Below are 24,657 nucleotides of genomic sequence, written 5' to 3'. Positions count from 1 at the left end.
GCCGGAAGCGCCGGTGTTTTCCTTGACTCTATGGTCCGTTTCTGGCGGTCCTCCTTGGAGTTCTTTGGGTGGGGGAAGGGGGTGGAGGCGGCCGTTATCGAGGCGACGGGGGAGGAGGAGAAGGAAGGGCAAAGCGTAACAACTAGCAATAATACTTAGCGGGTTATACATAAATATATACAAATATATATATATATATATATATATATATATATATATATATATATATATATATATATATATATATATATATACACACACACACACACACTAGATATATCCTTCGTCGCGCGTCACCTTGGGAGCTCACGACGACCCTGGCAGGTAGGACGCGGCGTTGGCGCCCCCCTTGCGCAGAGTCGGAGGGTCCTGAGGTGAAGAGACCGGCGGGGGGGGCGGCAGCTCGCGGCGGTGACGAGACTCCAGTGGCTGACCACCTGCCTCTCCCCCCAGAGTCCAGGGAGGGCCTCCTCGACCCCCGAATGGGGGAGCCGCTGGGCACGGAAGCGGCCAGAGAGCTCCTCTGCATTGGCTAGAGGGAGAGAGAGAGGTAAGGAGGAGGGTGCTGGGTGGGGGCAGGGGGAGACCCAGCCTGGGTCCTCCATTGAGAGGAGTAGTGCCTTAGATCCGTTTGGCAGCCCTGCTTTCCAGTCTGCTAGCCTTAAGCCTTTGCCTCTTTCTCTGAATGCGGTGGGCTTGAGCCTCAGGCCAGACAGCCACTTCCGCTCCATCTGTCCAGGTAGGGAAAGCCTGAGGGAGATCGTTTTCATTTAATGTTTGGGAAAGTGCTCCGTGTCTGCCTAAAAGCTCACCATCTGAATTAAAACATGAATAGAGAAGGTGGCAGCCAAGGATTCGATTTGCAGGATGCTGTATTAGGTGGACCCTTTGTCTGAGGTAGCACAACTCTTCCTACATCCTTTTGGAAAAACAGAACTTCAGGTTACGGGTAGGAAGCTGTGTTGGTATCTGAAGAAGTGTGCATGCACACGAAAGCTCATACCAATGACAAACTTATTTGGTCTCTAAGGTGCTACTGGAAAGAATTTTTTATTTTGTTAGAACTTCAGGTGATGCTAGAAAAGGGGTGCCCAAATAAAGGATGCCTGTTCAGCAGAATCCCCTACCCTATTGTGGTAGTGTTGCAGGCCATGCAAGCAGGTGTGGCACAGCTTTCCCAGCTTGTCCTTCCCCTCTCCTCCTGTTGCCAGAGACCTCCAAAATGTTCAGCGCAGCCCAGTTGTCTAAGGCCCAGTTCCTTGACAAGGCTCGCCAGGCGCGTGAGGAGCGCCGGGAGTTGAAGGAGCGTGAGCGAGCGGCAGTGCAGATCCAGGCCCTTGTCCGAAGGTTCTTGTGCCGCTATCATTTGCAGCGGGAAATCAGGTGCGTGCAATGCGTGTGTAAGTGCTGGGTGGATTTGGCTTTTGACCTCTGGGGACTGAAGCCTTTTGCCAGTCGCCGTGCCAGTGCTGGCTCCCAGGGTCCCTTGTCTTTGAGGAGGAGGGTGCTGCAAGATCCAAATCCTCTCCTGCTGCCTTTGAACGTTTTGGATCCTGTGAGCAAAGTGAGGGTGGCATTGCTCTTGGGGCATTGGTGGGCCCTTTGCCTCTAGGGCCCTGGCAAATTCCTGACCTTCCTACCCAGTGGAGCAAGGGAAATATCTTAAGTCAGTCATTGTGTGTGGGCATCTTCTGCCATGTATGCTTAGCCGATCTGCAGCTCCTTCTGCTGCCTCTATCCAGAGGAAAGGACCTGAACAGTATCACCATTTGTCATGGAACGGGGGGAACCTACCTCACCTGCACACACCAGCCTTTCTGAAATTACATTGTACCTTCTCTTTTGGACTTTCCTTTGTGCTCCCCAGGAGAGAAGTGGATGACTTTTTTGATGCCAACGGGCCTGGCAAGAAGACAGCACTTTCGATCTTCAAAATAGCCCGGAAGCTGCTCTTTGTCTTCAGGTGCCAAGAGGACAAAGAGGTACTACTGCTTTGCTGAATGTCTCCTTGTTGCATGCTATTTATTCTTGGTGCTAGAGGTGGGGCAGCTGCTGTGTTAGAAGTATCAAGGTGGAGAGAGAATTTTCTGGAACAATGTGAGCTTGGACAGAAACTACTTACTGCAGCTGCAGGCTCTGCCTACTTCCAGGCTTGCCCAAATTCTGAAAATGATCATGAGCCCCAGATTTTCTGCAGGGCCAAATATGTGTTCCATAGGAGAACTGTTGCATTTTTCAAGAGGTAAAGAAAAATTCCTTATTCTGAAATTCCTTATTCTGAAGCATAACTGTTTAAATATAGGGGAAGCTTTACTGCTTTATTATCTTATTTAAGGATGTTGCTGAGCCCAAAAACACATATCCATAGAAGGAACTGCTGCTGTCCCTTTGTATGAGTTTTGCCACTTGGGATGTATCTCCGTTTGTAGGAGTCCTGGGCCATTCTGCTATGTTTTTGTGTTCCAAATGATTGAGTGAACCAACTGACAAAAAGCAGAATGCCCTATCCTTGGAGCAGGGATGTCTCCACCTGTGATCCTCCAGAGGCGGCTGGACTCCCAACTCCATCATTCCTGACCATCAGCCATGCTGGTGGGAGTTTGAGTCCAGCAACATCTTGAGAGCCACAGATTCCTCATCCCTAATCTAGAGGGAGATGCTGCTCTGAAAGAGTAACTGTTCTGGAGACGTCAGTGCATGAGCCTCATGCTCTGCTTAGGGACTGTACAGCAGCATTAGACTGGCCATTAGGAGAACAGGATGCTGGACTAGATGGGCCATTGGCCTCATCCAGCAGCGCTGCTTTTACAATCCTGAGCAAAAGACAACCTTTGGATTGTAAGAGTGAAGTCTGTTTACTGGAAATAATGGAAAGTGCTGTGCAGGAACCATTGGATGGAGGCAACAAAATGATTATAATTTCATATTAACTCACCTGCTTTTCATTACAGAGATTTGAAAAGTTGTGCCGCTGTATACTTAACAGTATGGATGCTGAAAATGACCCTAAGGTGAGCTAAAATCACTTTTCATAGACTTTAACATGAGAGCGTGTGCATATCTTTTCCATAAAATATCCCCAAGAGCAGGTGGAGAATTTTTTTAATTCCATAAGCATTGCAAGCCAGTGTTTCCTGAGAAACGTGAATATTTGTGGCTGCTCTAAATCTAAAACAACCCATGTCAGAGGCTTCCCTGCCACATACGCACTGCAGCTCTGAATTGTGGGGTGACCATTCTTTCTTCTGCATTTTCCCAGTCCGGCAACTGAATGATGGCCTCTCCCTCCCCTCCTGTCACTTGCCCACAGGTGTGGTACGTGTCCCTTGCCCTTTCGAAGGAGCTCACACTGATGTGGATCAAGCAGGTCAAGGATGTGCTGTGGCTTTGCTGTGAGTTTCTGAAGCTGCTTAAGGTAGGGACTGACTTGGGTGTCTCTTTTGTGTGTGTTTTCACTGGTCTGTGACCGTTCCAGACTTCCATTTCATGTCTCTGGTGGTTCTTTCCCCCAGCCAGACATATTGCAAGACTCTAAGCTGGTGAATCTGCACCTCACAATGCTGGTGACATTTACGGACACTTCCACATGGAGAATCCTGAGGGGGAAAGGTAGGTGTGTCGGGTTCCATTTTTCTAGGGCTTTCTACTAGCCAAAATGACAAGGCTTTTTTATACTTGCTGTGGAATCTCGTCAGCTTATCAAAGATGAGTGGTGGATGGCACTGTTTCTGCCTTGCCTGCAGAAGAAAGTGCCTGTTCAGCATCTGTTTTGTTCACAAAGTATGTAGTACAGTTTGCCCCATAGTGTATGATTTAGTCGTAATTTCCAGCTGTCTCCTCCTGTGATGTTCCTCTTGCAGGAGAAACTCTGCGGCCTGCCATGAACCACATCTGTGCAAATATCATGGGACACCTGAATCAAAAGGGATTTTATTCCGTGCTCCAGGTTTGTTGTGCTTGGTGTAGGGGGTCTTAGTTTTTGTGTGAGGTTATGTATATTTGTATCTGCTCAAAGGAAAATAAATGATGGTTAACAGTGTATATGTTTTTGTTTGTTTTGTTTTAATATTCACCTCAGCTTGTGGAACTAGCTGCTCTTTAAAACAAGAAGTTCTGTTTGCTACTCCCCTAGTTGCCTTTTGAAGTAATTCTGAGAGCTCATTGGTAGATCACGGCATGGCCGTCTCCAACAGCAGCTCCTACCTGGGCTGAGAGAGGTGAACGTCTCTAAAACCTCATGTGTGCTCCCCATCCAGTGTCTGCTGTGCCCGCAGCGCTGTGCTGGCTCTGAGTGCTCCACAGTAGGCTTTGAAATGGATGCTGCTCATTGGTGAAGCACAAGAATAGCTCATAATCTGTGAGTTTGCTCCCTAAACATTTTTTTCTGAGAAAGCATTCAGTACATTTCTCCACTTGGTGACTGTGATGTGCTTTATCCTGCTTCTAGAGTAGCTCTTTTAACTCACATAGTTAAGGCAAAGCGAGCCCAGTTGCCGCATTGGGGCTGAGCTCTGTGTGCCGTGTTTTTATTAGTTACATTAGGGTATCATCTTCAGGGGACTGTTGGAGAGTCATGAGCTATTCCTGTCAGAAGTCTGGAATCTAACTGTTGCCCCTCATATAGACACCTCCCTCCCACAGGAGGCAGTGATTGCCAACAGCTTGGCTTTAAAAAAGGATTTACAAATTCATGGAGGAGAGGGCTATCGATGGCTCCTGGCCACAGTGGCTGAGCTCTGCCTCCACAGCTGCAGGCAGCAATACTTCTGAATCACAGTTTCTGGAAACAGGAGGAGGGGAGAGGACTCTCTGGCTCAGGTCCTGTTTCCCATAATGAAGATATGCTTGGCCACTGTGAGAACAGGATGCTGGTCTAGATGAGCCATTGGCCTGATCCAGCAGACTCTTCTTATGTTGTTGAATCTTATGACTTCTGGAGCTTTGGTTGGGGTTGGGGTTGGGGTTGGGGATAAATGACAACCAACACCAGCAGTTTACAAAGGAGGCTCCTTGGTTCTCAAACTTAATCAGTTCTGGAAGTCTGTTCCAAAACCCAAGTGTTCCAAAACCAAGGCGCACTTTCCCTCAGAATGTAATGCAAAATGGATTAATCCGTTCCAGACAATTAAAAACAACCCCTAAAACAGCAATTTAACATTAATTTTACTATCTAATGAGACCATTGATCCAGAGAATGAAAGCAATAGACCAGGCTGCAATCTACTACCCAGGAAAAAGAAACTGGCAGTGATCTACCCATTGTCATTGGAGGGATGAGTGTGCAGGGTGCATGAAGGGGGAGTTCAAGGTGGGGGGAGGAAAGGGAGGCAAAGGTTCTCTCTCTGAGGAGCCAGTCGGCTTCTCTCTCCCCCTCCCCAGCCAGCTTTTCTTTATCCCTCCCCCCCCCAACACCCAGAGCCCCTTCCTCACCTTCTTCAGGGCTGGCACAAGCAGCCCCCGCCACTTGGGTGCGTTCTCCTCACTGAAGAACTCTTACTGCAGCAGTGGCACCAGCATCCTGCCCACACTGTCCTGCGCCCTGTGAGGGGGTGCTGCGCCAGTCACTTCTGGGGCCGAGCTGCTTGGCATTCCCTAACTTAGCGCCGGCTGCAGCAGCGAAATCCAGAAACCGAGGAGATTGTTGATGTGGCTGCCCCCTTCTCGGCTTCCGGACTTTGCTGCTGCAGTTAGGGAAGGCTGTGCTAAGCAGGCAAGTGAGGTCACTGCCACCCTGTGCCTCTGGGTCCCTCTGCCGCTGCTGCAGCACCGGCCACCCCCTCATCCGGTACTGGGTGTCGCCAGTGGCCGGTGCGGCCGGTGCGGCCGGCACTGAGTAAGGGAAGCCCAGGTCGGGTGGCAAGGGAGCAGGCAGCGGAAGTGTGGCACTCAAAACAGAAGTGCACTCCCCACTTCGGAGTACATTCAGGTTCCAAAAAAGAGTTCGAAAACCGGAACACTCATTTCCGGTTTTGAAGCGTTCAGGTTCCAAATAGTTTGTGAACTAAGCTGTTTGAAAACCGAGGTACCGCTGTATTGCAGCACACTGACAATTCTTGACAATCCTTTCAGCTTCTTCATTCTTCTTTTTCAGATTTTGCTGACAAATGGCTTGGCGAGGTCAAGACCTTCACTTTCCAAAGGCACTTTAACGGCAGTCTTTTCTCTTGCGTTGCGGTAAGTTCAATAGGCCAAGTTATTACTCTTCAGGAGAGCAGCTTTAAAGAAATGCATGTGTGGGTTTATTTCTTTAATTTTTACAAGTGAGTAGTCCGTTCCTGTGGATTTTATTTTTATTATGACAGTCATTATTTCATCTACATAGCAATTCTGTTGTAGACCCACAACTTTTTCCCCATTTCAAGAAAGACTTGAATAACTTGCCAGCACAAGAGTAACTTGCTAAGCAGGGAGCTGGTTCCAAGGTGACCTTGTTCTTTGGAACATGCCAGCAATCTGGAGTTTAAAATTAAATTCATAAAATACGTTGAGAGAGAAAAATGAAGCACACGTTTGAGTCATTAGAAGAGCCCTGCAGCAGGATCAAGCCAAAGGGGCCCATCCATCTAGTCTACCATCTTCTTCTTCCCCACAGTGGCCAGCAGATGCCTCTTTGGGGAAGCCCACAAACATCCCCCAGAAGGTACTTCCAGAGTCATTGTCCTTCTTGCTAAGACTTTGCTTTCCTTACTATGGGACTAGCCGTCCTTGTCTCCGTGTGCAGAAAACGTATGCTTCCTCTTCTCTCCTCCCTTACGGTATTTTTCTCTCCCCAGCCCTGTGGTTGCGGCTCAGTTTTCCGACAATCTCTTACGATCCTTTTTAATCCACATCATATCCGTTCCTGCTATAGTCACCCATCTTGCTACGCTTACGCCTGAGGTAGGTGATCCTTCAAATGGCGCGAGTGAGAGACAGACTATTGGAGGGGTACATCTGTTTTGCTTTGCTAAGATCTCGCAGTGCTGCTGTGCTAGACGGGGAGGAGGTGTCCAATTTAGGCAGAGGGCTAGTGGGCCATTGAAAGTGGCTTTGTGAGCCAGAATTGGCCCACTGGCCACAGATTCATCTACCCTGATTTATATTACTTCTGTGATTCTTACAACGTACCTGTAACGTTAGGCCACTATTATTATTATCCTGTTTAGATGGAGGTGCTGAGGATGGCAGAATATTATGGTGTAGTGTTGGTGGGAAAATGGGTGTTTGTACTTTGCTGTGAAGAGAAAATAGAACTTTATTTGCCTCTTCCTAACTTGGGCAATGGTAAAACTACTTGAGTGCATCACCACACTGTTTTACTGACTGAATCAAAGCAAAGATGCTTTGGGAACTCTGTTTGACTGATAAGCTGAAGTACAAGTATATTTAAATAAATAAAGGAAGCTATAAAAAGTTCGCTTTTCTTTCAGCGTTTGGCAGTGATAGAATCGCAGGACCTCCTGCGCAAATTCATACTGTTCTTGAGCCGCGAAGAGCTGTGCAGGGATGTTTGTGTGTGTTTAGAAGGGAGCCACACACTCTGCCTTCTTGGTAAGCGAAGCTGCTTCTTATCTTAGTGCTGCCCCTGGCCAAGGATATGTGAATAAAGCTGTGTGGCTAGAGAGTATCTGTGGCGGAGGCCACACAGAAGGATGCGCCTTACTTACCTCAGCAGTGTTGGCGCAAGGCCACCTGAAATGTGGCTGTAAAATGATGCTTCCTGAGAATTTTCAAAAATATTTTTAGAAATCAAATTTCTGTTCCTTTATGGCAGTGAAGATATGCCATGTGGGCAACGTGTTGGTGAGCTATCAAAAGCTAGAGGTGTAGCTCCAAAGGTACTGCCATGGGCAGAGGGCACTTGACATAGGAGTAATGGCAGTTTTATTTGCTTAGATGTGAGCCATAAAAGACGGTCAGATGTGAGTCACAAATCTGGCTCTTAATTTCCCAGCATCAAATGCAAATAAAGAAACAGGTAAGGGAACATAGTTTTCCTTATCCTCCAAAGTCACATGATGTAACAAAACTTTTCACATGGCTAAACTCAGGTACATTTTTTTCACGAAGATCTTTATAGAGAGGACCCTGGGGAGCATAGTCATAGCATGAAGAAGAACAAAACATGCAAATTTGTTTAGAAATTACAGAAACAAGAAGCAAGAGTCACTGGCAACCAGCTTTGCCTGATTACAGGGGGATTCCCTACAGGGAGCCTCCCCCCATCATCCTGACCAGCACTTCGCCCAGCGAGAGCGGTAGCAGCGGGTCAGGAGGAAGCGGAATGGAGGGGGGAAGGCTCAGCGAGGCATCAGAGCCAGCCAACAAGCAGTGGAGGGAAGGCTCAGCAATGTAGCAGAGCCCCGGCACTGCCCCAGCCAACAAGTAGAAGAGGGAGCACAGCCTCTTCCGGCGCCCAAATTGAGGCACGCGCCCAAATGCAGGGGTAGAGGGTGGCGTTTCAGGGTGCCCAGGCTTTTATGCTGGCCCCGAAGCAGAAGAGCGCCATTGCCGGATTCTGCAAGTGACTAGGAGGTCATGTTTTCTGCTATCTCTGCACTGTAAATAATATGCACAATAAAGCCTTGAAAGACAGAACGGACTGGAACGTCTTTACTAGAGAGTAGCCGCAACAGTCCCCTGACACCTGCTAAGGATTCCAGCCACTTCATTTGATTCTCCCCGCCACCTGCCCCCCTCCCGTTTGTCAGCATTCGATGGTCACTGAGTATCCTCTGTCTTTCCTGGGTTGTTTGGAGTTGTCTCCCAGCTCTTGAGGCTCCCCTTCCTTGCTATTTCCCTCTTCCATCAGTTCAAGCGCTGCTGCTGCTGCTCTTTTCCAGGCAACCTTATCTACTTGGGGTCCTTGAATGACAAGGTGTTGGAGGAGGAGACGGCCCATTTTGTGAGCGTCCTGATCCAGATGCTCTCCTACTGCCAGAAGTACGTTTCTCAGAAGAAGTCCAATCTCACACACTGGCACCCTGTGCTTGGCTGGTTCTCCCAGACAGTGGATTACGGGTAAGCGTCACTCTTGGGGGGGGGGGAGAGGGTCTGTCGATCAATGGGAGGAGACCCAACCTATGCACCAGTCAGTTAAAAGGATCACGCCACAGCTGATAGGAAAGATCTCTCTCTGCCTGAAATCTCCAGACAGTTCTGCTTACCCCGGTCTTGTCACCTAGACCATGAAGCCCTCCCCCCCCTGCCGTGTGTCCTGTGCCTCACTCCCTTGGTCTGCCCTCCCCTGTCCCAGCTTGAACGAGTCGATGCCTCTCCTCACGAAGCAGCTGCAGCACCTCTGGGGCGCCCACCTGATCCGCATCCTCTTCAGTGACGTCCTGAGCAAGAAGCTTCTGGAGAACCAGGATGCAGCTCGCCTGCCAGGGCCGACCACATCTCCACAAAACAGCCTGCCCATGAAGAGTGAGTAGCTGCAGAGCCCAGCGGCCCTCTCCGCCTGCGACTCTTATTCTGGAGAAAGTTGGGCTGGGGGTTTTATTTTTTATTTGCCCCATTTAATTTTAATTTTGCATCTAGTATAGTTTAGAAACGCCTCTGAACCTGGGGGGGCCTAGCAAACCTCTGCTGGTTCTCCTTGGGCAAGCCACAGCTCCTTCTGAGGGCTTTTTCCTCTGCTACACCCAACTAGCAGGGTTTCCCTAGTGAAAAGAAGGTTGTATTTCTGCACAGGCCTCTCTGGGTCAGGGAACAACTTCCTGGAGGATCCCTCTTGGTGAGAGCTGCGCCTCACTGTTTTCATGGAATTATAGAATTGTAGAGTTAGAAGAGACCCAAGGGGTCACTGAGTCCAACTCTTCCTGCATTGCAGGAATTCCTGACAGGTGGCCGTCTTGTTTAAAAGCCTCTAATGAAGGAGAGCAAGCCACCTTCTGAGGGTGTCTGTTTTCATGTCAAACAGCTCTTACCCACAGAAAGTTATTTTTAATGTTTAGTTGGAATTTCCTTTCTTGCAATTTGAATCCATTTGGTTCAGGTCCTCCCCTCTGGAGCAGCAAAAAGCAAACTTGCTCCATCTTCCATGTGACAGCCCTTCTGGTACTGGAATATGAGCATTGTATCCCCTCTCAGTTTTGGGACAAGGCTGTTCCCACAAAACAACAGTGCAGAAGCCTAGGACAAAAATAGTTCCCTTCCTTCCATCAGTTGCAGATGGGAACACATCTTTTACATTTTTTTTACCTATTTTCCTCTCTCCCTTCAAACAGTTCCTAGAGGTGATTCAGAGTAAAATAGAAAAACAATAAAATCAACTCAGAATAAAAATCAAGCATAAAACAAAAGGAAAAAAAGCAATTTTAAAAGCATATGATTAAAAAACAGTTTAAACGCAGAACTGGTTTAAAAAGCCTGGTGCAAAAAAAAATTAAGTCAACGAGGAGAGGGCCAGCAAGCCTCTCTAGGCACAGAATTCCATAGATTTGAGCTCTGGAAAATTTGGAGCTACAGGTGGAAAGATGCTTGTGAAGAAGGTATTTACTTTACAACATTTATATGCTGTTTAATAGTAATAAAACCTCCAAGTGGTTTGCTATGTATTCATAAAGGTTTATATACTGCTTAACAGTAAAGAAAAACCTCAAAAATAAACAATAGAATTTGTCAGAAAAGACAGTTGAAAAAAGCTATTAAAATGTTCAAATAATAATTAAAATCAGCCAGAAGCTGAAGACAGATTAAAACAGTGTTCCAGATACCTGGGTAAGCTTGTCTAAACAGTAATGCTTTTAGCAGGCACCAAAAAGAGTCCCCTGAAGGCAGCTGCCTGATGTCAATAGGCAGGGAGATTCAGCGTGTGGGGGGGCACAGTAAAAGTTTGACCTCTTACAAAGGAGAGGTTCAAGATGAGAACATTGTCTATGCTTGCCTGCCCCAAGCTGCTGTGCTCCAGATGTTGTTGGACTCCAACTCACATCAGCCACCACAACCTGAGGGCCAGGGATCAAGGGCAGTTATTGTCTGACAACATCAGGCAAGAGGCTGGTCCTAGATTGAGGTAGATCTCAGGATGACTCTCAGTAGTTTAGGAAGGGCTTCCAGTTCCTCACCATTTAATAGCAGCAACAGCAAAAGGAGCTTTGGCCCCATAGCCCGGTGATGCTGTTAAGCATGGATCAAAGTCACAGGTGTAGATTTGTGCTTGCATTTACAGGGCAACCCATGGCTCTGCTAGTGGAGCTGCCATTTTGCATTTGGCTTCACTCCCACCCCAGCCACTTTAATTTTTTTGTTAAAAAAATCCCTGGATCCCACAAGCCTTTAAAGTCCCCCCCCCATTCTAGTAGGTATGATGTGTTTGACCATTTTGGGGTCTTTCCAGCATGAAAATCGTTTTGCTAGTGGTTATTCACAGTGTTAGAAACTGAGATATGATGAACCTAGGTTATGGGTGCAAGAAAGGAATGTCTAGGCACACTTTTTTATAACAAGAATACAGAGCTGAAAATGAATGTACTGCAGCTAAAATATTATGTTCATTTATCACATGGCCTAGTCCTTCCACTGCCTACCCACCCCCTAATATTCTTTAGAGGGTCTCTTCTCCAGTCTTCAGAGAGTAGCTACAGGCAGAAGTGGGGAGGCAGAAAAAGTCCCCCTTTCCTTCCACTCTGCAGTTTTAATCTCAAATCTTAGGCACAATACTGTGCCCAAACCTCAGAAACTGCTCATGCTAATGAAATTCCCTGTTGCAAAATGCGCCGAGAACAGTGGGAGTTTCAAACACTGGTTATCCAAATCTGAACAATGGGAAGAAGGGACAATTGGGAGGGAGGGAGTCGTTTGAGTGGGACGGTCCCCTTAAACATGGTTCCTTGGGGTGCCTCTGTCTGACTGTCACCCTCTCCATTTCCCATTAGACCTTTTCAAGCGTGCCTTCCAGAAATCCGCATCTGTCCGCAACATCCTTAAGCCTGTCGGGGGCAAGAGGGTGGATTCAGCAGAGGTGCAGAAGGTCTGCAGCATCTGTGTCCTTTATCAGATGGCACTCACCACCCTGACGCAGATCCGACTGCAGATTCTCACAGGTTGGTTGAGGGGCATTGGAGGGGATGAGGAAGCAGGCAGGTGCAGGCAGCAGGGAGAGTTTGGGGGTACCTGACAGAAGTGGGGACCTGGTCATCAGGTAAAGCTAATTTGACGCAGTCCTCCCTGCTAAGGCTGGCTTTACTACGACCAATGTTCCCCAGCCTGGTGCCCTCCAGATGTTTTGGGGCACAGCTCCATCAGCCCCAGCCAATGCAGCCTGTTGAGTGCCCCTTCTCCCTTGTTCACACTGCTTTGAACCAAGCTTCCAGTCCTAATCATGCTTCATTGAACATTATGCCATGGTGGGCAGGGTCAGAAGGCCAGAGAAAAGGCACAGGTCCCCTTTCTGCCTCACCTACTGTACCTGCCTGCTTCTCTCCCTCTCTCCACATCCTCCTCCTCCTCTACTAGGCTTCCCCAGAGCCTTGAGGACTAGAAGCTTGTGTTTCATTGCCGCTCTCTGTGTGTGCGTGTTTAATGAGAGCCATGAATTGTTTATAATAATAAACAATTAATAGAGAACTGTTTGGCCTCCTGGGATCACTTCCCTTGTGGATTTCCCCTCTCCTAGGCTTGACCTATCTGGACGACCTGCTGCCCAAGCTGTGGGCCTTTATCTGTGAGCTGGGCCCCCAGGGCGGCTTGAAACTCTTCCTGGAGTGCTTGAGCAATGACACTGAGGAGTCCAGGCGGCTGCTGGCCATGCTGATGCTTTTCTGCGACTGCTCCCGGCATCTCATCACGTAGGCTATTTTATTTTATGAATATATATATATTGCTCACATCATGCCAGCTCAAATTTCCTGCAGATGGCAAAGGCAGAAGGGGCCTAAGAAGGTTCCACGTGAGGATTTTCTTGGGCTCCACCTGCCTGCTTGCCTGTGCCTTTGAGGAAGCCCCCCCAGCAGCTCTTGCAAGCTGGAGAAGTATGGGGGCTACCTCAGCTGAACAGTGGGAGGCTTCCCCCCCCCCCCAGCTGAGCAGTTTAAGGAAGGCCCAATGCTCCTCTGGCTCACACAAGCTAGAGAGGTATGGGGGCATGGACTGGGTGAAGTATCTTGGCAGCCTCTTCCTCCCCTCCTCCACAGTGAGACAAAGGAAAACTGTTCCTTTTCTCCCCCTCTCCCACTTCTAGAATTCTTGACGACATTGAAGTCTATGAAGAGCAGATCTCCTTCAAACTGGAAGAGCTCATCACAATATCCTCTTTCCTGAATTCTTTTGTGTTTAAGATGATTTGGGATGGAATTGTGGGTAAGTGATTTTGGTTAACTACCTATTCCTTGAAATTTTCTAGGCTTTCATCCATCTATTAAGACAGACCCAAAGATTATTAAGACTCAAAGAGTACTCATTAATGGTTCCTCGTCATCCTGGGAAAAAGTGACAAGTGGGGTTCTGCAGGGTTCTCTCCTGGGCCCATTGTTGTTCAACGTCTTTATAAATGACTTGGATGAAGGAATTGAGGGGATGCTCATCCAATTTGCAGATGGCACCAAACTGGGAGGGGAAGCTAATGCCGCAGAAGACAGAATTCAAAATGACTTTAACAGATTGGAGAACTGGGTGCAAGCTAAAAAAATGAATTCTATAAGATCATCAGAAATCAAACTAGCTCCACGTAGAATTGCTTTCACAGAACAAAAACTTGGTGTTATGCCCTCTGCCTTTCTGCTCTAAGAAATTTATTTTGGAACAGCATTTCTGTGTGTTTTGTAAAATGGTTATAGAGGACATTCCAATGTCCCCTCTATAAAGATCATCATGAAAATCCTGTGTCTGAGTTTAACTGCAGGGGAAATTTTCTGTATATCAAGTGAGTTTGTGTGGTTTTCACTCTTTGTTGTGGCATGCTATACAAATACAATGATTACTACTAAAATGTTTTAGTGCCAGTCAGAGGCAGAGGCCAGTTTTCATTTGCTCGTGGGGGGGGGGCAGACTTGTGGCCCTCTAGATGTTGCTGGTCCCGCCTTCCTCCCTGCTCGTTGGACATGCTGGCTGCCTTGTAACATCTGGAGAGCCACAGCTGTCCCCCTTTCTGTTGTTGAGTTTTCCGCTGTGGGTTACAATGTTTTCGGCTTTATTACAGTGAATGTTTTCTCTCCCTCTCCTTGTTACAGAGAGTGCCAAAGGAGAGACCCTGGAGCTCTTCCATTCGGTGCACGGTTGGTTGATGGTCTTGTACGAACGAGACTGCCGCCGGCGTTTTGCTCCAGATGACCATTGGCTGCGCAAGTAAGCACCTGCTTCTAAATTGAGTAATCCAGATTCCTACACACCCTGTCATAATCTGAGTCAAGAGTGTTTGGTGCTTTTTTCTGGTCTCTTTGCCCTTACAACATTTTTTCAAGTTTACTGTTATGCCTCCTCCTTTTAATTTTTGAAAAACACTTTTGGGACTGCAAATGACTTGACCAAGGCAGGAAAGTGAGTCCTTGGCAGAGGTATGACCAGAACCAGCTCAGCCTAGCTCTGTGCTGGGACTGGGCCTTGGTCTGCTGCAGGGTGGATTCTGCCAAGTGCTGTCCTGTTAGAAGTTGCCCACTTCACAACTGGCTGGTCCTGTTTCTTTCAGGACTTCAAACCTCCTGCCACATTTATGTTTGTTTTATTTTTTTAGGGACCTTAAACCGAGTTTGCTCTTCCAGGAGCTTGATAAAGACCGGAAACGGGCCCAGCTGGTCCTGCAGTATATTCCCCACATCATCCCCCACAAAAATGTGAGTGGAGACTGAGCCCAGACCCAGAAAGGAGGAGCTTGCTGAATTGTGGGAATGATCCTCCAAGGCAGTATTGTGTGGTCCTGTTTTAGAATCAGAATATGAATGAAGCACAGGTCTTCTCACCCAGATGCTCTTCTCTTGTGAATTCAAGGGTCATCTAGTCCCACCCCCTGTAATGCAGGAATCGCAGCTGAAGAATCCCTGACAGATGGCCACCCAACCTCTGTTTAAACACCTCCAGTGCACCACCTTCCAAAGGAGTCCGTTCCCCTGTCGAGCAGATCTGACCACCAGGAAATTATTGCTATAGTCTAGTCAGAATCTTTCTTTTCCTTTGAATCCATGCACACCCATTTGGTTTGATGGTTATGTTCCTTGCACAGAACTGCAGCCCACCTTCTCCACAACCTGCCCTCTGGCCTTTCTCTCTGGGGTCTTGGGCAGAGGGAGGGTCTTTCCCATCACCAGGTCCTGTGGACCACTGAACTACAGACCGTTCCCAAGTACACTAGTGGCCAAAATTGTGGAAACCTTTTGGGGAAAGTGTATTTCCAAGGTTTGATGGCTTTTAACACCCCTTTTTTGGGGTGTTAAAATAATTGAACAAACATTGTTGCAATGCATTCTTCATTAAATTATATTTCCATTATATATATATATATATATATATATATATATATATATATATATATATATATATATATAATTTTATGGTATTACTCAAAAGGGGGGGAGGGGTTGTTATGAGCCATCAAACCTCGGAAATACACTTTTTCCAAAAGGTTTCTACAATTTTAGCCACTAAATTTTGTTTCCCTTGGGCCTGCCCAGTGTGGCTTAGTGATTAGAGTGGCAGACAGGACCTGGGTGACCAGCTAGTGCCGCATTAAACCCTGTGGAGGCCCCTATGCAGTCAAAATCTCGGGGACCCCCTTGCAAATCTTTCAAGATCAAATCAATATTATCTTGATCCATTGTCACGGGGCCCACTCTGCCTATTTGGTAATCCGGCACTGAGACCAGGGTTCAACTCCCCACTTGGCCATGGAGCTCCCAGGGTGACCTTGGGGGCCAGTCACTGCCTCTCAGCCTGACCTACCTCATAGGGTTGTTGTGAGGAGGGGCAGAATAGTGTATTACGACACCTTGTGCTCCCTATAGGAACAGTGGGATATAAATGTAATAAAGTGGTTGAGATGAAATGTTTTCAAATCTGCCTTGCTCAATCTGTTGCTCCTCTTATTCTTGACTGCAAGCCAGTGGGACTGAAGCAGTAAAACAGCATTTGGAGGGCACCAGGTTGGGGAAGGCTGGTTGAAACACTATCCGCAGTGAAGTAAAAAAACTGCAGCAGCTGCTATTTTGTTATCAAAACATATATTAGCATCTTTGAGGTGGGTTGCAATCCAAAAGTAATAATAAAGCAGTGCCCTGTGACCCTACAGGGAAAGAACAGCTACAGGGAAAAGCAGTAGCTGACTGTTGACCCGAGAAAGAGGCTCCTGAGCAGCTGCCCTTGGAGGCTCAGGCTGCCGCTCTCTTCCCTGCCTCCAGGGAAGGAGAACCCTCCCTCTGTGCCCTGCAGCTGTTTCCCTTCCAGATGTTGCAGTGGGCCTGGCCAGTGGCCAAGGTTGATGTCTCTTGGGGGGGGGGGGACTGCAGGTTCCCCAGATGTAGTCAGGTGGGGGAAGGCTGACCATGTGCTTAGGCAACATGGCTTTTGAACAAGCACATTCTTTTGGAACATTTTCAGAGGGCTCTTCTCTTCCGGAACATGGTGACAAAAGAGAAGGAGAAGCTGGGGCTGGTGGAGACCAGCTCTGCGTCGCCTCATGTCACGCACATCACCATCCGCCGCTCTCGCATGCTGGAGGTGAGTTGCAGAGCTTCTTCTAGGAAGATGGTGCAAAGAAAACCACCTCTTTCTCTGACAGCCTTTGTGTGAAGCCTCTTGATTTGCTGCTTCCTGAAAACAAGGGTTCAGGATTCTGGGCCTTGACTGGCCTTAGCTCCCCAGGGTTTGAGACCAGTGACTCCCCAGCCCTGTTTGGATTGAGGCAGCTATTGAAGCCTTCTCATGCCAAGTTTTCACTTTGAGCCAGTCTAGTTGCAAACTATCGCAGGTTTCAAAGGGAGTTCTGCCACAGTCCGTACCAATGAGCTGTTCCCCCACCCACACCTGTCAGGAGCGAGAGTCTGGAGCAGGCCTAGTGGTCATAGCGACTCTTTCCAGTAGGTCCTGGCCTTCCCAGTGCCCTCTAAGACTCCTCCCCTGGGTCCTTCTCCAGCAACCTGAGGCTTCTTTGCCTTGTCTCTCTTTGCTCTGTCCTATTCATTCCTTTCTGTGTTCTGGGAGACTTGAGGGAGGGGAGCTGCTCACAGCAGGGTGGGGGGAACTCCTTGGCTTCTTCTGCAGTTGCCCCCCCCCAGCCTCCACTGCAGCCTCTGAGCCTGGACTGCCCTCTGACACAGTCTCTTCCTGCTCACCAAACCCTGTTACCTTCGCTGCTTCTGCGACTTGCTCCCCTCGGTTTTCTCCCTCTGACCCCCATCGTCGTGCAACCCCCACTCCCTTCATCCTTTGGGGATTCCCCAGCTAGTGCCTCCCACCACTCCTCTGCATCCAGCCAGTCCATAAGACCACCTTTCTCACCGTGTGGCACTGGCCGCCTTTCCCCAGGATGGGTACGAACAGTTGCGCCAGCTGTCTCAGAACGCCATGAAGGGAGTCATCCGGGTGAAGTTTGTGAATGACCTGGGAATGGATGAGGCCGGCATTGACCAGGACGGCGTCTTCAAGGAGTTCCTCGAGGAGATAATCAAGAAGGTCTTTGACCCTGCGCTCAACCTCTTTAAGGTGCCAGAACCCTGTCCCAAGCCCTCTCTTGTCAGGCAGCCCCAGCTGGCCATGCAGGCAGCCATGGGCTTACGTTGCTCTCTCTTGTCTCTGCTGCTACATGCCGGGTAGACCACCAGCGGCGATGAGAGGCTGTATCCCTCCCCAACGTCCTACATCCATGAGAACTATCTCCAGCTCTTTGAGTTTGTTGGGAAGATGCTTGGGAAAGCCGTCTATGAGGTAGGAGGGGCGTGGCTGCTTAGAGGCATTTTCAACAGCTGCCCTTGGCACAACCAGTGCCAGCCCTGTGCGGGTGGGTTGGCTCTTTCATAAAGGGAAATGTTTTTGCCCATTGGTTTGGGGGTGGGGAGGCAGGGAGGCTAGCAGGAGATGGAGATGGAATAATGGAGCCAACTAACTCTTGTTTTATCCTCCTCCTCCCTCCTGAGTTTGACAGGAATTAAGCTGAGACTCAGGAGGAAGATGCAGGAAGACTGTGTTGCCACACACTAGACTGGAGGCAAATAACAAAGGGGGGGGGCGCTGCCTGAGTCTGGCAGGGCATTACCCCCTTCTCCCAATGGACCACCCACAATTTTTGTTATGGGATATAGATCACCTCTTCCAGTGTTCAGGCTCTGATTACTTGGTGGCTGTTGATGGTGAAATGCAGCTCTCTCTGAGCCATTTTCCTTCTCCCCCTTTGCAGGGGATTGTGGTGGATGTTCCTTTTGCATCTTTCTTCCTGAGTCAGCTGCTGGGACATCATCACAGCATCTTCTACAGTTCTGTGGATGAACTTCCCTCACTGGATTCAGAGTTCTATAAAAACCTGACCTCCATCAAGGTTCGTTTGCCATCCATTGCCTTGTTCAGCTGGCTCCGTCTCCCGATGGGCACCTGCCCACTTGTCTGTCCTTTTCTCCCTTTAATTATAGCCAGCACAAGGGGATTTGGGCTTGCGACTGATTGCTCTAAATGCAGGTCTGATAACTGAATGAGACGTCTGCCATTGTGTTTCTCCCAGTTATGGACTAGGCCCAGGGAGCAGAAACTAACTGCTAAGCCAACAGTGTGCCAGGCTGTCTCCTTCTGCAGTCATACATCATAAGCCCACATTAAGCAACATGGATTAACATTACATTGAATGAAAAATTCAGCATCTAGAGAAGATTGGATTTTGTGTTTTTTTAATGAAATTGTGAATACCAGAGAAGTTTCTAGACTCTGTGAATGTCTAGTGCGGGGGTCCCCAAATCCAGCTTTGGGCCGGATGCCCGCCGTGCCGATTGCGTGGTGGGCCGGAGGGTGAGGGAGTGTGCGCAGGGGTGCGCAGCTGTGCGCGCCCATGCGCAAACGCTATTTCTGGCACACTCCCAACCTGGAAAGCGCCGTAAATAGCTTGTGCGCATGTGCATAAGCCTCCTCCAACCCGGAAGTACACCTGAAATGACGCTTGCGCATGCGCACAAGCTATTTCCGTCACTTTTCCGGGTCAGAAGTCGGCAGCTGCAACACACCGTGCCGGTAAGAGCGGGTGGTGGGGGTCCCTGGGGTCCGCATAAAAGAGCCTCGGGGCTGTATGTGGCCCCCAGGCTGTAGTCTGGGGACCCCTGGTCTAGTGGGAGTTGACAGTGAGTGGCTGGTGCCTATTGCAATGTTGGAAGTAAGAGGAATTGGTGAGTCAGAGCTGCCAGGGATGGCTGGGATTCTGCATAGCCAAACTCATCCCATACAGCGTTGCACATGAATGTATTTGGCTGAGCTTAATTTGGACACATGCAGCAGAATTCTGAGAGGGTGCTAGGAAGTGGAACCCAGACAGTTAGGGTGGAAACTGAGCAGCCTCAGCACTTAAACTCTCCCCTTTTCTCTCCCCCCACTTCTCAGCGTTACGATGGAGATATCAGTGACTTGGGCCTGACGCTTTCCTATGACGAAGATGTGATGGGCCAGGTAGGGCTCCCTCCCAATCTCCCCACCTTCTTTTCTGCTTTTCCAGGTCCTGTAGGGAGTGACATTCCCTTGGGATTCTGGGTCCAGCTCTCGTGGCCAAATGCTCCGTTCCCGGCAGGGCTGACACTTCCCATTTTTCAACTCAGACTTTTTTGCTCGCTGTCTCCTCAAAAGCTTAGCCCTTCATTCTTTATTGATTTGAATCCTTCCCTCAGCACCCACAGTTCAGTCACACACATAAAGTATACACTCAACATGAACATGTACAAACCTTCCCACCTCCACCCACCCCAATAAGCACAACTCAGCCACCTGCCTGGCCCCTCTCTCTCCTGACCTGAACTTCCCATGGTATATTACAAGCAATAAGTAATGTCTCTCTCTCTCTCACTCCGAACCCCACCGCTTTTCTAGCTTGTTTGCCATGAACTTATTCCAGGAGGGAAAACCATCCCTGTAACCAACGAAAACAAGTAAGTGAGCCCTTATCAGCCCTGATCCCCCTTGGGCTGCATTCTGGCCCCTTCCCAAAGGGTGGCTGACTTTAACATGTTGAGGCGGGAAAGGTACCCCCAGTGGCCAAGTGGCTCCCATACTAGGCAAGACGTAGGAACAGGGTGCTTGCGTCACCCTAGGTATCCAGATTGCCAACTTTTCTTTTTAAATACCAGGTTGTGGGAGTTCCATTGCCCCATCACACACTTGAAGCAGCCCTAGTGGGTGGGATTTCCCGCAGCAGCTGCCTTGTGTTGGCGCTTAATGGCCCTGTTGTATGTGACTAGAAGGATCCTGCGCTCCTTGTGCTGCAATTGGACTTCTGCCATTTTTCACAGGAAGCCATCCTTGGGAAGCATAAGCTGCAGCAGCATCCAGAGCGCTGCATTTGCTGTGCCCCAAGTGCTTATGTGTGGCCCGTGGGATCTTCCTTTTGACCTTGTGGCTCAGCTGATGTCAAACTCAAAAGTAGCATACTGGGGAAGGGAGAGTGAAACTAGTTGTGTGGTTCTTTGGATCTTGGTTTCTGTGCCAGGGGAGTAGCAGTGCCCTGCTGCCCATGCATGCCACCCTGCTTTTCTGCACCACTAGTCCACAACTGTCATGAGCCCTAAATGCATTAGCAACCAGCACACACAGAGTCACCTGCTCAGGAGCCAGGCTGGATCCCTGCTGTTGTGACCACTGAACCTGAGGCTGGTGGGCAGGAGCACCCTGGACCAGAGTCAGAGCTTCATACGCAAGGGCCTGAGGAACAGAGTTCCTCCATGCTCCTTCCCCAGCCGAAGGGCACAAGGAGTGCACCAGTCGGGAGGCTACAGAGCATGGGGGTGTGCTCATGAGGAGGCCAGAGGCATGGCCCTTGAGGAGACCAACCCTGGTTCCCTAACAAAGGGACTGGGGCCTCTGAGAGGAGGACATGGAGGCAGAAGTTTGACTTCCAGTCCTTGTTGGGGAAAGTTGCTCACTGGGAGCTCCCCATGGTCTACCTTGCCACATGGGCTGCTCTGCTGAACGAGAACAGGATGGGGAATCCTCTTGTGCCTTTCTGAACTGGAGCTGTGCCCTGCGATGAGGTGGCTTCTTCCCGAGCCCCTAGGATGGGACTGGTGTGCTAGCCATGTGCACCCTCTCTCCCAAATGCACACCAGGGACTGCCACCCTGATCACATTGCTCACCAACCCACCCCCTCAAAAGCTCCACGCCATTTACCAGTCCTCCAACCCATTCCTTTTCACCTCATCCAAACCCTGTTTCTTGGTTGCAGCTTCTCTGTGTCCCTTTGTCCCTGCGTTATTCAAACCTAAGCCTGCCATTCTGAAACCTGCTTTCTCTACTGCTACCTTCCTGTGCCCTGACTTCATGCCAATACAGGATTGGGATGAGGCACTGCAGGTCCTCTGATGGGGGCTGTGTGATGACAGCCTTACATTTTATGTATATAGGGATGGAAGGAAGGATGGATAGATAGATAGATATGGGTGCCTTTTTGTCCCCCACGCCAGGATCAGCTACATCCACCTCATGGCCCACTTCCGGATGCACACGCAGATCAAAAGCCAGGCGGCCGCCTTCATCAGCGGCTTTCGCTCAATCATCAAGCCCGAGTGGATCCGTGTCTTTTCTGCCCCTGAGTTGCAAAGGCTGATATCTGGTGACAACGCCGAGATAGACCTTGAAGACTTGAAGTAAGGGAGGAGGAGGGGGCGTCTCTTTCCACATTCTGTTTCTTTGGATGTCCACAAGTTCTATTGTTAAGAAAGCGGGAGGCACACTTTTCTCTCTCCCCTCTGTCCATGCCATGTGTAAGTTCATAAACTTCTATTCTGTTGCCTCTTGCTCGCCTTTTTAAGGAGTTAAAAGCCCAAAAACTTTGAGGAGGGATTTGAAAGGCTGGAGAGGAGAGGGAGTGTGTGTTGTCTCCATCCATGCAGGGTGGGGGAGCCCCACACATCAGGGGCAGCAAGAGGCAAGTCCTTTCAGGTTTATCTGCGGCAGGGTCTGGTTTTGATCATAAGTGTGGGACACATTTGGAAGAGGTAATTGGAAGTTCAAAGCTCATTAGGGTGCTGAAGGTTAATGGTGACCTCCTTCTCTATTGGCTTAACTTGAGTCACCATACAGTGATGTTTCGGTGTTTCCAGTTGAAGGCAGCCACTGGTGGGTGGGTGTCCCATGGGAAGTGAGCAGGGGGGGATCCCCTCTGCAATTCACTTTCCTTATTTGCATAATGGTCCCACCAGCAGCTTTCATGTGGGAACAGGAAGTTGGGGGCAGAGCTGTAGTCCTTCTTTTGATCTAGTGACTTCAGTGAGCTATGAACTCCACTTGATTTCCTGTCTCTTCTTCCTTAGGAAGCACACTGTGTACTACGGGGGCTTCCATGGCAGTCACCGAGTCATCATTTGGCTTTGGGATATCCTAGCCAATGATTTTAGCCCTGATGAAAGAGCCATGTTTCTTAAGGTAAGCTCTCTCTCTCTGTGTATGTGTGTGCGCACGCACACACACACACACACATGCACGCACGTAAAACAGGAGTGACCAACCTGGCCTGGGCCCTCCAGATGTTGGGCTCTCAGCTCCCACTGGCCTCAGCCAGCATGACCAATAGTCACGGATAATGGGAGTTGGGAGTCCACCAGGTTGGTCATTCATGGACCTTAGTCACTTGCGTACATGTGGATAGCTCATGTGGATAGAGCATGAGACTCTTAATCTCAGGGTCGTGGGTTTGAGCCCCACGTTGGATGAAATATTTCTGCATTGCAAGGGTTTGGACTAGATGATCCTCATGGTCCCTTCCAACTCCGATTCCCGCAAGTGTAGTTTCTTTCTGGTCTTCTGAGTGCAAGACATGCACTGAATATATGGTTATACCACTTACCTGTGGTCTTTCCCCTGAAACAAAAGCAAGATTTTGGTCTTCATGATCCACCATAAAGGGCTGCATTAACATTGGAGCTGCCTTATACTGATTTCTGCTCTCCTTACGTAGCTCTGGGAATGCTGAGGATTGAACCCAGGAACGTAGGCACACAAAGTCCTTGCTCTGGTACCAAACTGGGGTCCCAGCTTGTTTAAATGCAGGCAAATAAAGGCTGCTTCAGACAGAGAAAGAATCAATCTAGACCAGGAATCCATTCCCCACTTGGACATGAAGCTCACTAGGTGACCTTGGCCCACTCTCTCTCTCAGCTGTACCTACCTCACAGGGTTGTTGTGGGGCTCCAATGACGAGAGGGAGAACCATGGACATGCTACCTTGAGCTCCTTGGGGGGGGGGGGGAGGTTGGATTTAAATACAATAAAGTAATAATAATAAATATGGGGCAGCCCCTCAACGCCATCCATGACGATGGTGCTGCACCCCAGTTGAAGAGCCAGCCTGATCCCGTCCCTGTCTTCCCCTTCCCCTTGCTCTTTTTCTCTCCTCTGCCAGTTTGTTACCAGCTGTTCTCGGCCACCACTGCTGGGCTTTGCCTACCTCAAGCCTCCCTTCTCCATCCGCTGCGTGGAAGTATCCGATGACCAGGTGCGTGCGTGAGCCACGCTGGCGAGCTCCTTGACCTCCTGCGTTCCCTGCAGGTGCCATGGTCTCCTTCCTGGCATGGAAGCGTCTGCTGGCTCTGACAGCAGTTCACAGTTCACAGAATTAGACAAATTCTCGGAGGAGAGAGCTATCAGTGCTACTAGGCACACCAGATGCCTCCAAGTACCATGAGGTGGTGGGGGGGGGGGGGAAGTGCTCTTGAGCTCAGGTCCTGCTTGAGGGTTTCACATGGAGGCATCTGGTTGGCCACTGTGAGAACAGGAGGCTGGGACTGCAGGAGCCGCTGGCCTGATTCAGCTGAAAGCTCTTCTTATGTCGATGGGGGGAACACAGCCACCCCCACAGAGAATCCCAGGCTTGTCTTTAGAGGACAGCCCTGGGGCCTAGACCCTGGAACCTTGAGGAGGAATGTTGGGGAGGAGGTTAGAGGGAGATCTTTCTCCCAACGCAGCGCCCCCCCCCCCCCGTTCAGGTTGCAAGCCCTTTTTGATTTACTTAACCGGATCAAGTGGAGAAATCAGCTGTGCAGGAGGAATCCAGGGTCTCAACAGTACGGCTAATGGCAGAAGTGGAGGGACAGCCGAGGGCCAGGCAGCAACTGGGGAGTTTAAGGCAAGTTTAGGTGTTGCTTTAGGTGTCCGACTCTTCGTGACCCTATAGAAAAACCAAAGCACGCCAGGCACTCCTGTCTTGCACTGCCTCCTGCAGTTTGGCCAGACTCATGTTCGTAGCTTCGAAAACACTGTCCAACCATCTTGTCCTCTGTCGTCCCCTTCTCCTAGTGCCCTCAATCTTTCCCAACATCAGGGTCTTTTCCAGGGAGTCTTATCTTCTCATGAGGTGGCCAAAGTATTGGAGCCTCAGCTTCACGATCTGTCCTTCCAGTGAGCACTCAGGGCTGATTTCCTTCAGAATGGATAGGTTTGCTCTTCTTGTAGTCCATGGGACTCTCAAGAGTCTCCTCCAGCACCATAATTCAAAAGCATCCATTCTTTGGCAATCAGCCTTCTTTATGGTCCAGCTCTCACTTCCATACATCACTACTGGGAGAACCATAGCT

At 49.3% G+C, this 24,657-nt stretch overlaps 1 protein-coding gene across 4 annotated transcripts in view; it reads left to right on the top strand.

Annotated features, from left to right (window-relative positions):
* The first annotated feature begins 15 nt into the window (after nt 1–15).
* Nucleotides 16–24,657, top strand: part of UBE3B (ubiquitin protein ligase E3B) — a 27,958-nt gene continuing 3,316 nt past the window's right edge. The window contains exons 1-27 of one of the 4 annotated variants that reach the window (XM_088655747.1): nt 16–33; nt 454–550; nt 1,212–1,383; nt 1,868–1,982; nt 2,952–3,011; nt 3,311–3,415; nt 3,513–3,609; nt 3,861–3,946; nt 6,092–6,174; nt 6,774–6,879; nt 7,410–7,530; nt 8,823–9,000; nt 9,236–9,405; nt 11,859–12,026; nt 12,599–12,770; nt 13,163–13,281; nt 14,151–14,265; nt 14,651–14,750; nt 16,507–16,626; nt 17,434–17,610; nt 17,722–17,832; nt 18,302–18,439; nt 19,483–19,548; nt 19,963–20,021; nt 21,550–21,732; nt 22,399–22,510; nt 23,487–23,579. In XM_088655747.1, coding sequence (XP_088511873.1) covers nt 31–33; nt 454–550; nt 1,212–1,383; nt 1,868–1,982; nt 2,952–3,011; nt 3,311–3,415; nt 3,513–3,609; nt 3,861–3,946; nt 6,092–6,174; nt 6,774–6,879; nt 7,410–7,530; nt 8,823–9,000; nt 9,236–9,405; nt 11,859–12,026; nt 12,599–12,770; nt 13,163–13,281; nt 14,151–14,265; nt 14,651–14,750; nt 16,507–16,626; nt 17,434–17,610; nt 17,722–17,832; nt 18,302–18,439; nt 19,483–19,548; nt 19,963–20,021; nt 21,550–21,732; nt 22,399–22,510; nt 23,487–23,579 — 3,126 coding nt within the window. In that variant the 5' untranslated portion in view covers nt 16–30. Of the gene's footprint in view, nt 34–265; nt 375–453; nt 551–1,211; nt 1,384–1,867; nt 1,983–2,951; nt 3,012–3,310; nt 3,416–3,512; nt 3,610–3,860; nt 3,947–6,091; nt 6,175–6,773; nt 6,880–7,409; nt 7,531–8,822; nt 9,001–9,235; nt 9,406–11,858; nt 12,027–12,598; nt 12,771–13,162; nt 13,282–14,150; nt 14,266–14,650; nt 14,751–16,506; nt 16,627–17,433; nt 17,611–17,721; nt 17,833–18,301; nt 18,440–19,482; nt 19,549–19,962; nt 20,022–21,549; nt 21,733–22,398; nt 22,511–23,486; nt 23,580–24,657 lie in introns of those variants that run through there. The other 3 variants (XM_060282082.2, XM_035134864.3, XM_035134866.3) reach the window with 3 other exon arrangements.

This window comes from Zootoca vivipara, chromosome 12 (genome assembly GCF_965207765.1).
Source record: "Zootoca vivipara chromosome 12, rZooViv2.hap1.1, whole genome shotgun sequence".
Taxonomy (NCBI): domain Eukaryota; kingdom Metazoa; phylum Chordata; class Lepidosauria; order Squamata; family Lacertidae; genus Zootoca; species Zootoca vivipara.
The sequence above is the reverse complement of the archived record's forward strand: the minus strand, read 5'-3'. Positions and strand labels throughout refer to the sequence as shown.